This window comes from Bufo bufo, chromosome 2, assembly GCF_905171765.1.
Source record: "Bufo bufo chromosome 2, aBufBuf1.1, whole genome shotgun sequence".
Lineage (NCBI taxonomy): Eukaryota > Metazoa > Chordata > Amphibia > Anura > Bufonidae > Bufo > Bufo bufo.
This window is the reverse complement of record NC_053390.1, coordinates 643,533,372-643,546,643: the sequence shown is the minus strand read 5'-3', so window position 1 is coordinate 643,546,643 and position 13,272 is coordinate 643,533,372. Positions and strand designations below refer to the sequence as shown.

Below are 13,272 nucleotides of genomic sequence, written 5' to 3'. Positions count from 1 at the left end.
TCATGAATATATGCTAAAGAGTCACTGTACTGTCACACAAATTTCATTTTCTTTAATAGAGAATGGTGTAAATAGCAAATTTCTTAATCACTCATTTAAAAAATACGCCTGTATCCAACTGAAAAAAAAAAGCTGTCATGGCCACTAGGGGTCTCACATCCACCTAATTTGCAGTCCACTGACAGCTGTCAGGCAAGATCTATCCCTAGAGACACAGAACATGGCAGATAAGAAGTGGGGATTGTCAGAGCTAGCTGAGAGCCCGATAAAAAAAACTACTTTTAAGATTCTTTCACGCGCACGTTAAGCTTGTCTGGTAGGGAAACAGTCTGCCAGATCCATGCTAACGTTTGCACTTGTGTGCTGCCGGGAGTCCACTCCGGCCCCATTCACTATAATGTTGACGGGCTGCACGGCAAACATGCAGAGAGGCGGCCGGACAAAGCGCAGGCATGCGCCAACATCTGCAACAGATATGCCAAAAAGTGGTGTATATCTAAATCATGAATGACCCTCATAATGCTTAAAATCACACGTTTGAACTAAATTTTGGCCATTACCTAATGAAAATATGCAAAATCTGACTGCTCTGGCGAACTGGTTTTGCTCCCTGCACTTTAAACATACATGCACAACCTTTCATTTCATGCTGCGGTTATTGACTGTTCAATCCTCAGCTCAGTGCCAATCGGACAGACTGGTTGATAAACGTGTGCACCCAATTTAGCGGTTAGGCTAAATTGGCTTTCACACTAGCGTTAATATTTTCCGGTATTGAGATCTGTCATAGGGTCTCAATACCGGAAAAAAAACGCTTCCGTTTTGTACCCATTCATTGTCAATGGGGACAAAACTTAACTGAACAGAACGGAATGCACCAAAATACATTCCGTTCTCATACCGGAGAGCAAACCGCAGCATGCTGCAGTTTGCTTTCCGTCCTGGGATGCAGAGCAAGAAAACTGATTCGTCCCCCATTGACTTTCAATGGAGATCGTGACGGATCCATTCATAATGGATGCAGATGGTTATATTATCAGTAACGGAAGCGTTTTTACTGAACCCTGCCGGATCCAACAAAAACGCTAGTGTGAAAGTAGCCTTAGGAACTGTATCCCTAACATCCAACCAGTCTCCAATGACTTCTTTTAAAGGGGTTGCCCAAGTTATATTTATTGATGACCTATTCTCAGGATAGGGGTCCGACGGCCGACACCCCCTCCCATCAGCTGTTTGAAGAAAAGGCACGCGCCGTGCCAGCGCTGCCTCCTCTTCATTGTTTACTTGCTCGCCATTGCAGCTGCAACGGTGAGCAGGTGTAATTACATCCAAGCCGTCCCATTCATTTCAATGGGACAGATAGTTCCTAACGAGCCCCGGAAACCCGCCGATCTGATATTGATGACCTATCTCGAGGATAGGTCATCAATAAATATAACTTGGACAACCCCTTTAAGATAAACATTGACAACAGAAAAGTAGCTTTGTAGTTATGCCATTTATTGTTAATAAGGTGACACATAAACAGAATAGTGCTCTTACCGGTCAGGATTGATTAGAGATCTGATGGTAATAGCAGCCTTAAGACGCTGCTTCACATCTAAATAACTGGATGGTTCATCAAACATGAAGCTGTGAAAAGAAAAAAGATTGTTATAAATATGTCAAACGTACCTAGATTGTTAAAAATTACAAGTCACAGTACTTCGCTACATATATTATTAGCTTTTCTTACATGTCAGCTTTCTGGATACAAACGACCGCACAGGCAAATCGCTGAAGCTCTCCTCCGGAAAGGTCCTCCACATTTCGATCCCTCAGATGAGTAAGATCTGTTACAACCAAAATCAGTATGAATACAGTATACAGGAGTACGGTGGTGGTCTCAGAAAATCTTTAAAGGGGGATTATGGTAGTAGAGCGAAATTACACTATGGAAGAATGTGCTAATGCTGTATCTTAAAAGAGGACATTTCACCGGTCCTGACATTACAATATAAGTACCTGGCTGTAGCAGTCATTTGCCGACACTTTTAAAGAAAGCACAGGAGAGAAAGGGGAGTTCTCTGAAGCGCCGCTGCTGATCAGCAGAGAATTGAAAAGGAGTGTATTTTATTTCTATGCTTAGTAGTCCTGTGAGCAGTATTAATCAGTGATTGACAGCTCTCTGTATATGATACAAGGACGACTGTCAGTCACTGAATTGGACTGTCTACAGGACTAGTAAGCATACAAAGAATTGTACATGGTTATAATGAACCTTCCCCTACTTGAAACCAATCTGTTCAGCTTCTCTTGCTCTATAACACGCTGTCCATAGACTGCAGGTTCCCTTTGAGTTTAGGCCACGCTCAAGCCGTTTCCAAACAGTACTTACCAAGCTGTTCACAAACTATAGTCTGGGTCTTTGTTTCATCTTTTCGATCCAAAATGGTCCCCACTGGGCCCTGAGAAAACAATTATTCTTCATTAACTTTGTTACACTAAAATCCTCTCCATTTATATCAATATTTCATAAGAAAAGAGCAATATATGAAAATAAAAAGTTAACAGCACTTCAGGGTAAAGGGTTACAACTTCACATTCTTAAACAAACACCTTCAGAAGAACTAAATCCCCGTAGCGGCACACCAACCTTCGCAGCTTTTGGAATTTGGTCCACGTACTGAGGCTTAATAATAGCTTTTAAATCATCCTCCAAAATCTTGGTGAAATAGTTCTGCAGCTCTGATCCCCTAAAATAAGTCAGGATTTCTTGCCAATCTGGAGGATCCTGTAATGACGAGGATTAAATCACATTATGCATAACACTTGTATTCAATAATATGGTGTAAGTGGCTGAACCAATTCACCTCCCACCTGCAGAATGCCCCCATCTTCCTCTACTAGGGCTGCACTGGACAACTTAACTAACTATGTAAAGGGACTCCCACAACAGGTTCATTCATTTTATATTATATAATGTATGGCTAGGTTTGAGGTTCATCTTCTGTAGATTGAAATATTGCATCATTTCGACGATGTTACAGCAGCATAAAAAGAGTAAAGGGAACACAAAACCTTGAAATAAACAATGTAAGTTTAAAACTTAACTGTTTTTCTGTCTTTTAGAAATTGTGCAGAGAACGCAGGTTAATTTTCCTTGTAATAGCTTCCATTTTGGCTGATTAATGGCTGAGGGCATGGGTATTAGCCAAAGGGGCAGTGGTTAAAAGGGTGGTTCATCCCTGGGAGGCTGTTCTGGCACAACCGCCAGCATGGCCGGATATGGGGATGCAATCATACTTGCGCGATCCCTGCCACTCGTTTCCAGCAACTTGCTCCTCCTCCACCCTCTAGGGATCTCTGGTCTCAATATCCAGTTTAACGTGGGTCACATAACCGCGGCAGCAATGAGTCACCCGGTGTCATGTCACACAACACATGGGGGACACGTTGCTGCGACCAGTCAGTGGCTGGATATTGATGCAGGGAGACTGCTGATATGGAGAGGCGGCGGGGGAGCAAAGGAGCCAGAACCCAGCAGTGGGGATCAGGTAGGTACGAGTCTTTCTACAGGGCTGGCAACACCTGGGAGTCCATCAGGAAGGCCCCCTGGTGTGTACAACCCCTTTAATCCTTGTCCTTCTGCAGACAGGTGAGAGGGGAAGAAAGGAGGAAGGGGTGATCTCTTGGGACACATGGAGAAGATTTTATTAACCTCTTTATCCATTTTAATAGTAGTCAAATTAGGATCGGTATCCTTTTGGGTATTTCTGTCCAGTGTTCTTTAACTTTTGCATGGATGCAGTTCTCCTGGTGCCTTTTTTTCACACTTATATTTCTTTGCAAATGTACTACAAATTACAAATCTCTGTAAATCTGGATGTAGCTGGAGAGCAGTAAATCCAAAATTCTGGAGCAGAGAGGCCAATATGATTTTAAGTATTTTGGTAATCGAAGTATATTCAGGGAATAACTAGTAGTAGTACATTAGTTCAAGCTCCAAAGTGGATCTTAGTTTTAAACAAGTTGTAGCATAAGGAAGACGGAAGGTGTTTTATAGCTCAGTTTCCGAAGCTCAACACGAAAAGCAAGAAAACAAAGTGTAATGGTCATGTTTTCTTTTATTTTTCTAATGGGTGGGGACAGGGAACATCTTTCTAATATACTTTATATAGGGAAAACCTGTATTTATAGTAGAAAATTTGGGCTGAAATGTCCCTTAGCCGCGATTTTTTTCAGAGCCGCTGATAAGGGACACCCGTCTTCCTAACAGTGCTGTACTTACCAGAAGCCGGGCTGGGAGCTGGCGGGTGTCTGCCCTCACCGCTCCCTCATATAGTGGGGCTAATAAAGCAATAATTAGTATCAATATGTATTAATATAAAGGTTTTCACTAAATATGTATTACAAAAATGTTCCCTATCCTTACACATTAGCAAACTAAACACAAAATATGACAGTTACACTTTAAAAACAAATAAATTTTCTTACATCATATTTCCCAAGATTAGGTTTTTGTTTTCCAGCCAGAATTTTCAATGCAGTTGATTTTCCAATACCATTGGTTCCCACTAATCCAAGCACCTCACCAGGCCGGGGAGTAGGCAACCTGTAGGTAGAAAATTAAACATATGTTCAGCAATTTATTAAAAGGGGTTGTGTAGTATTTTTATATTGATGGTGTATATTCAGGACAGGCGGGAGGTTGACCCGCTGATGTGGAACAGCTCCAGCACTACAAAGCTCGCGGCATTGTATAGTGGTAGGAGCACATTCATTTCAATGAGAGCAGTGCTGCAGTAACCAGCTCTGATCACATGTAGTTCCAGCGCTGGAGCAGCTGATCAGGATCACTGCCGATCAGGTATTAAAGGAAATGTGTCACCAAAAATGTTATGACAGTTAAAATCAGATAGCAACACATCTTTTTTTTCTAATGTTTTTATTTTCGGTAGATTTATTAATTCTATTTTTCATTCCATTCTTTTTTATTCTATTTCCTGAACATTATTATGGGGGTGGCCATCATCTTGACTGAACTGTCCTTAACAAAATTTACAAAGCATTAAAGGGCTTTCTTCGGGAAAGAAAAAAAATTTAAATACCAAAAAAAAAAAAACGAGATTTTTGTATAACTTACCAGTAAAATCTCTTTCTCGCTCTTTCCTTGGGGGACACAGAAGACCTTGGGTATAGCTCATCTCCCTAGGAGGCGTGACACTAAGTGAAGACTGTTAAGCCCCTCCTCCACAGCTATACCCTCAGCCTGGAGAGAGAGACTGCCAGTTGCGTGTCCAAGTAGTGAGAAAAGGCAAAGTCCAAAAAGTGGAACCAACAAGCCCACTACCCAAAGGGTAAAACAAACTCGGAAACAGTCAGAGAAGAACAAAGAATGGGTGGGTGCTGTGTCCCCCAAGGAAAGAGCGAGAAAGAGATTTTACTGGTAAGTTATACAAAAATCTCGTTTTCTCGCCCAGTTTCCTTGAGGGACACAGAAGACCTTGGGACGTCCAAAAGCAGTCCAAAGGGGGAGGGACCACAGCACCAAGGCGAAGCACCCGAAGGCATCAAAAAATCCGCCGCCTGCAGACCAGGCGGCCCAAGGCAGCATACGCCGAAGACCGAGTATGCACCCTGTAGAACTCGGTAAGGTGTGCAAGGAAGACCAGTGACCGCCTTGCACAAATGCATGGCCGAAGCCTAATGCCTCCGGCCCAGGAAAAACCGACAGCTCTGGCAAAATGAATGGTGACACCAAAAGCAGAACTCTGCCCTTGGTGCGGCAACCACAGCAAGAGCCACTCTGAGAAAGCGGAGGAAAGCCACCCTGGAGGCAGTCAACCCTTTGCGCGGACCTCCTGGAAACACAAGAGACCGAACGTCGACAAGAGTCGGAGATCTCCAAGTAAAAACTGCAAGGCCCAAACAACGTCCAAAACGGTGAAGTGTCCGTTCCCGGGGGTGGGAAGGGGAGGACGACTGCCTCAATGAAATGAAGGACAAACACCACCTTCAGAAGGAAGGAAGAGACGGAATGGAGAACAGCCCTGTCATGGGGGAAGACAGAAGGCTCGGAACAAGAAGGGCCGCCACTCAGGCACCCGTCAGAGACACGATGGCTACAGAAACCCAACCGTACAGGACAGAAGGAGTAGAGAGGACTTCTGTATCGGCTCCAAGGAAAAATTGGAGCGCCAAGAGCCCAGTATGTAGTTCCCAGGACGGTAACGGAGGGCAGTACAAAGGAACCCAAGAGCCGCTCCATGGAAGAAATTCCTGACAGGCCCAGAGGGTCGGGGAACGCTGAAAGAGGAAGGACAGGAACGACACTTGATACCTCAAGCAACACTGTCCCAGCCCCAGGTCCAGGCCGGACTGGAGAAAGACAGAACCATGGAGAGAGAAAGGCAGAGTGGGGGAACGCCCAGCTTCCCACAGAACCCCAGGTAAAGCCCTAAGTCCTACAGATCCTGGACGAAAACTCGGCTAGAAGCGAACACTAGCGAGCCCACTAGAGTCGCCTGGGCAAGCGGGCGAAAAACCCAATGATCAGTAACACGGGCAGAACGGTCGGTAGAACTGGTCCCGTCGGCCCAGAGCAAAGTTGTCCCGTATCCACCCGGAGTGGGGGAGCAGACGGACAGGAACCGAAGGGTCCGCCCAGCAACCGCCCGATGCCAGGACAAGACAAGCTAAAGCCCAAGCCGATGTAGCCACCACAGGAAGACGGACTAAATGGTAGTCCTCCCAAGTTACCGAGAAGGTAAATCCATAGCAGAAACATTGCCTAGAATGGAAAAAACGCAATCTGCACCCAGCGGGAGGACAGAACGCGGTAGACCAGTTAGATAGGCACACGGCTAGTACAGTCAGTGTGGACAAGGGGGACAGTACGAGGCCAAAAGGAACACCAGAACCATCCACATGAACAACCATGCTCTTCCCAGAGGGGAGGGCAGAGAAGGAACATCCTCTGAAGCGTGGCCAGAACAGAAGCCACATCGGAGAGATCCGTACCGAATGGGAGCCAAACAGAACCGGCGAGACAGAGGCCGGGATAACACCCTCCAAAGAAAGGAGGAGTGGGCAACAGAGAAGCCATAGGACAGCTCAAAAGCAGAACCCCGCTACACTGAGACGCCCGGTTCACCGCCTCGCAGAAGGCGAATACCCTGAAGAACTCAAGGTGGAGGTCCTCCGGACCTGGGTAAGCGAGCACCCAAGAGAAGTTGGGTGACCTTCCCAAGAAGAGCGGCCCGAACCCGGTAGGAGGAAATAGTAGCAGGCGAGGGGACCGTAGTCCCGCCAGAGCCAACATAGAATGCGAAAGGCGCTGCAGACAGCACTCTCGACCATGTGACCACTAGCGCAGGGAAACAATGCTGCGGGAAGACGAATGGGTACGTGTCTAGGAACCACGAACACTCCCCGGCGGAAGGGCCAACGAAATGAATGAGCACCGCCCAGCTCGGAGCAGTAGCGAGCAGGTAGAGGCCGTCTACTTATATATAAAGGCATTCATTTATTGTTTGTTGGACGACACCTCAGGCTTACACAGGTGGACAGAATGATCTCTTTAGAGAATAGTGCAAGGCTTGCTGCAAACACTGTCTCCCAAGAGGAAAAAAATAAAATAAAATATGTCGCAGGAGGAAAGGAGGCATACGTACGAGTAGCCCCGTAAGCAGTGAGAAGGCCAACCCACCTACAGGATGAGAAGGTATACACGGCCCAAACAACGCACAAGAACGTCCGCTCACTGCAAAAATATCACTCAGCGAAGGCGGCCAGCCAGAGTGCCACAGTATCTACGGAAGTGCAAGTGCAAACTGAAAAGGAGTTATGCACAAGACTAGTATGGTATGCAATGGAACGCAAAACTGACCGCCCCGAAAGGGGGGAAATGTACCTGGCAAATTGCAGTCGGCAAGGGTGCAAAAGCCCGCCCCAAAAAAGGGGGGAATGCCCAAGGCCGTACCTACGTCAGAGAAGTAGGGCATACCATACTTCGCCCCGAAGGGCGCCATGCACATAGCCACACAGTATCCAGCAGGAATGCAGGAGGTCCACCTAGTGAAAGGGGGACATGCACAGGGCTATCCTAGCATTAAGTGAGTGTGCAACAATTCACCCAACACCGAAACTTCGTGAGAGTGTAACTACTCCCAATGAAGGGGAACATGTGCAAGTCCAATACGGCACATACAAGGACAGCCTTGAATCTCGTGAGCGTGCAAAATTCCGCCCATGGAATGAGGGGTGGTCACGCACAAGGCCAGCACGGTATCCAATGCCAGCATCGCATCCAGGGAGAGTGCGATCAGTCGGTGAGAATGTGTGTATGTCACCTGAAAGAGGCATGCCCATGGCCGGCAGCGAATCCAGTGAGAGTGCGTACACCGCCCACGGAAGAGGGGTCATGCATATGGCCGGCAGCGGATCCAGTAAGAGTGCAAGCACCCCGCCATGTATGGGGTTCATGCACATGGCCAACAACGTACCGGCGAGAGAACATCACCGACAGAGGGAGTGTATGTATGCCGCCACAGGGAAGGAGGCATGCCCAAGGCCGGCAGCGAATCCAATGAGAGTGCATCATACCACCTATGGAAAGTGGTCATGCACATGGCTGGCAGTGAATCCAGTGAGAGTGCCGAATGCCGTCCACGGAAGGGAGTCATGCCTATGGGCGTCAGCGATCCAGAGAGTGCAGCGTTCCGCCTATGGAAGGGGGTCACGCACATGATCGGCAACAAATCCAGTGAGAGTGCAGCGTTCCACCAATGGAAGGGGATCGTGCACATGGCCAGCACCGTATCTGGTGAGAGTGCAGTATTCCGCCTAAGAAAGGGGGTCATGCACAGATCGCAACGAATCTAGTGAGAGTGTAGCGTTCCGCCTATGCCATAACTGGAGAGGGTGACGAATGCTGCCTACAGAAAAGGCCGCATGCACTCGACCAGCGCCGTATCGTGAGAGAGGGCTAGGAGGGTAAAATGACCCTGGCCGCGCCGCAGCCGGGGAGCGCGACATGCCGCCTAAGGAAGGGGGGCATGTACTGACATGAGGCTGCAGCGTCCTGCGCAGCCCACAAGTTATATATATATATATAATAAAAAATGTTTTTTTTTTTTGTTTTTTTTTAAGGGGAGCCACCTACAGGGGCACGGCGGAGGGGGGGGGTCGTTGGCAGCCATACAGGCCCATCTGAAACCGGCCTGTACTCAAAGGGTTAAACAGGGATCCGGCCTGGAGGGCGGCGCTGCGATCCTCTGGGGGCAGCCACAGACCCATCTGAAGCCGGCCTGTACCGCGGCGCTGCGATCCCCTGGGGGCACCCATACAGGCCCATCTGAAGCCGGCCTGTACCCAAAGGGTTAACAGGGATCCGGCCTGGAGGGCGGCGCTGCCCTGGGGGCGGGGGACGTTCCAGCCCCCTCCAACAGAGGCCGGAATTTTGCGGCCTAGTAACTGTAGGCCGCGAAGCCGGGGCCTAAATCTTCAGCGGCGCCCGGCTGACCGGGGCCGCACAGTATTCAAGTACCGGCCGGGGAACGAAGCGGCGCATGCACATGCCGGCCGCGGGTGCCCACCCCGCGGGCCGGAAGAGCCGGGGACCCGGATAGAGCGCCGGGATCGCGGCCGCAAAGTCTGCGGTGCCCGGCCGACCGGAATGTTCCGACGGTCGGCCTGGGACTGTTGGAGCATAGCGCTCATATTGCAGGCCGCGGGTGCCCACCACGCTGCCCGGAAGTGAGGACCCTGCGCTCGGCAGCCATTTTACCCATGGAGCGGGCCCTGGCTTATAACAGCGCCCCATGTGGCCGACAGCCACAACCACCTTGCCCTTGGGCCGGTGCCCGTGAGGGCAGAGGAGGGTCAGGGGCAGCAAGGCTCTGGCCCTGAAGCAGTAGCCGGTAAGAGGGAGGGGGACCCTGAGACCGGGTGCCTGTGAGGGTGGGACGCCTGCATAACCCCTCCGTCAGGGGCAGCTAGTTGTGGACCTCTGCAGCTCCCCAGGCATTCTTCTTGTAGGGAGAAGGGTGCCAATGACCTATGGAGGCCAGGAGAGAGGGAGCAGAATGTCGCCCTGCGGCAGCCCAGGGGCCAGCCTAGGTCTAGCAGGGACAGAAGGGTCCATAGGCCCAGTATAGGGTCAGGCACGCAGGAGACCGGGGGGGTGGGGGACGTAGGGCTGGAGAAGCCTCTCTTACCACAGCCGTCTTCACCCTCGGTCCGTTCCAGCAGGGTCGCCCCTTCAGCTACTGGCACTGTAGTGGCAGGACGCTGGAAGAGGGACTTGGAGTGCGGGCGACCCTTGCGCTGGCGGGATGTAGGGGAGCGAGGCTGCCCTGATCCACCTTGCCTTCTGTGGGGGAGGCAGCAGTGCGGGTGACCGGCACTGGCGCAGCTCAACCCCGGGAGAAGCAGAGAGGTCTAGTGCGTCTCTGTTGTCCCTGATGATCTGGAACAAAAAGAAAAGAAAAAAAGTAAAAATCTAAAATTTAAACAAGGAGAAACCAGCCCTGCAGAGCAGGGAGTGTCTTGCCTCCTTGGACACTAAGCAAAAAACTGGCAGTCTCTCTCTCCAGACTGAGGGTATAGCTGTGGAGGAGGGGCTTAACAGTCTTCACTTAGTGTCACGCCTCCTAGGGAGATGAGCTATACCCAAGGTCTTCTGTGTCCCCCAAGGAAACTGGGCGAGAAAAAACAACAACAACATTATAAATAAATTCTTGATTTTTTTTAATAATGGCTCATTTTGTCTAGGGAACAATCAGTGAAGGAATTAAAATGGCTACTGTCGGATTCCTGGACATGGAATCCGTCCTCCTAATGACAATGTGAGAATGCAGAGCTCCGTTCTCTGCCTGTATAAGTGCTCAGCTGCGTCCATGTGCTTCACTACTCACAAGCTGACATGTAGGACCAGACGCACTGCTGTGGAGGAGGAGTGTCATTAGGAAACACCTCAGCCGGTGTGTTTAAGGTGAGGTGACTTCAGCTCTCTTCTGACTCTGACAGACAGACAAGCACTTATGCAGCTTACATCTGCACACAATTTCATGCTTCACAGTGCTCATATAGGCAGAGAATGGAGCTCGCAACAGGCTGTCCTGCAGTTTCATTAGGAAGACAGATTCCATGTCCAAGAATCCGACAGCAGCCATTTTAATTCCTAAACTGCTGCCCCCTAGGAAAAAAAAACCATTATAAATAATTCAAGCTATTTTTTTCTTTCCCTGAGAACCCCTTTAAAAAATTGCTTTACGGCAGCCCCATGGTCCATAGACACAATGACCAGGAGGGGACCTCATTGACTTCTTTGGGAGAGTTTTCTAGGCATGTTCTGTGATTGTTAAAGTTTATCTATTCTTTCCTTGTACAATCACCTATTGTGAATGGTGGGTCCTGTCTTATCTATACACAGAGGTGATATCATTACAGGCAGGATTAGAATGACAGATAAGCAGGTGACTGCAGTAAAGGGATCTGTACAGAACAAGAAGTGAGGCCCATTATTATGCTTAGTGGCCAGTGCGAAAACTGCAGGATTTTATGGTTTTTATTTAAATATAGATATTGACATGGGAAATTGAAAATATTAAAAATTATTTAAATATATGTGAAACACACAAATGTGATTTATACAATAGGTCATTTTTTTTAATGACAGATTCCCTTTAACTCCATTTAAATGAAAGCTGATATGGATGGTGATCCCTATCCAATAAAATTTTGTCTTTATGCATAATAGTGAGTAAATGGCTTATGTGTAAGAAGCTTGGTCATCAAAATGCATTTCTTAATGGTCTTCCCAAAAAACTCAGTTAGTAAAAGGGGTTGACGTGACAAGGGAAAAAGCTGCACTCTATCCTCCCACCGAAACACCAACACTCTGGTCCAGGGGCTGTGTCCAGTACAGCAACACAATTTAAGAGAGCGCCACAGACGAGAGCGCCATACGTAGGGGCAGCAGATGCTCTTTTTCTATGGTCATAAACCCCCTTTATTTCAGCCATGAAGTTGATGTGTACCTTACTATCCTTACCTGTGAAGCTTAAAGGCATTGGCACAATATCTGTGGGTGGTTTCTTTCTCCAGGTTGCTTGGCAGGTTAACAATGGACAAGGCGCCAAAAGGACATTTCTGTAAATTGTAAATTCATTTAGTTTCACTACACTACATACAAGGTGCAGGGCTATTTTTGAAAAAAATACTAATTTGTTAGGCCTCATGCACATGAACGTATTTTCTTTCCGTGTCCGTTACGTTTTTTTTGCGAACCGTATACGGAACCATTTCAATGGGTCAAAAAACAAACAAAAAACAAAACAAAACGGAATTTACTTGAGTACATTCCGTTTCCGTTGTGCAAAAAAATAGAACATGTCCTATTATTGTCAGCATTATGGACAAGGATAGGACTGTTCTATTAGGGTCCAGCTGTTCCGTTCCACAAAATACGGAATGCACACGGAACTTCATCCGTATTTTCTGCGGACCGCAAAATACATACGGTCATGTGCATGAGGCCTTAGGCTAATTTTTCAAACAGAATGCGACATTTGATAAATGTGGCATAAAGTACTCAACACAGACTCATGCAAAACTGCCTTCAAATATTCTCCTCAGAGGCTCTGACAATTCTGTACCAGTATATTATGGACTTGCACTGTCAGCATCTCCCTAAGGCCTCTTTCAGACGGGCGTTGCGGGAAAAGGTGCGGGTGCGTTACGGGAACACCCGCGATTTTTCCGCGCGAGTGCAAAAGATTGTAATGCGTTTTGCACTCGCGTGAGAAAAATCGCGCATCTTTGGTACCCAAACCCGAACTTCTTCACAGAAGTTCGGGCTTGGGATCGGGGTTGTGTAGATTGTATTATTTTCCCTTATAACATGGTTATAAGGGAAAATAATAGTATTCTGAATACAGACTGCATAGTACAATAGGGCTGGAGGGGTTAAAAAAAAATAAAAAAAATTTTAACTCACCTTAGTCCAGTTGATCGCGCAGCCCGGCATCTCCTTCTGTCTCCTTTGCTGAACAGGACCTGTGGTGACGTCACTCCGGTCATCACATGATCCACCACAGGTCCTGTTGCTGCACAGAGCTCAGATGAAGACAGAAGGAGATGCCGGCTACGCGATCAACTGGACTAAGGTGAGTTATTTTAACCCCTCCAGCGCTATTTTACTATGCATTCTGTATTCAGAATGCTATTATTTTCCCTTATAACCATGTTATAAGGGAAAATAATAATGATCGGGTCTCCATCCCGATA

The 13,272-nt window shown here is 47.8% G+C and overlaps 1 protein-coding gene across 1 annotated transcript in view; it reads right to left on the bottom strand.

The window, feature by feature from the left end:
• ABCE1 (ATP binding cassette subfamily E member 1) overlaps nt 1-13,272 on the bottom strand; it is a 36,232-nt gene that overhangs the window by 13,458 nt on the left and 9,502 nt on the right. The window contains exons 4-9 of the mRNA XM_040418509.1: nt 12,038-12,135; nt 4,477-4,594; nt 2,636-2,773; nt 2,378-2,447; nt 1,736-1,832; nt 1,543-1,632 (exon numbers count right to left, since the gene is read on the bottom strand). Coding sequence (XP_040274443.1) covers nt 1,543-1,632; nt 1,736-1,832; nt 2,378-2,447; nt 2,636-2,773; nt 4,477-4,594; nt 12,038-12,135 — 611 coding nt within the window. The remainder of the gene's footprint in view (nt 1-1,542; nt 1,633-1,735; nt 1,833-2,377; nt 2,448-2,635; nt 2,774-4,476; nt 4,595-12,037; nt 12,136-13,272) is intronic.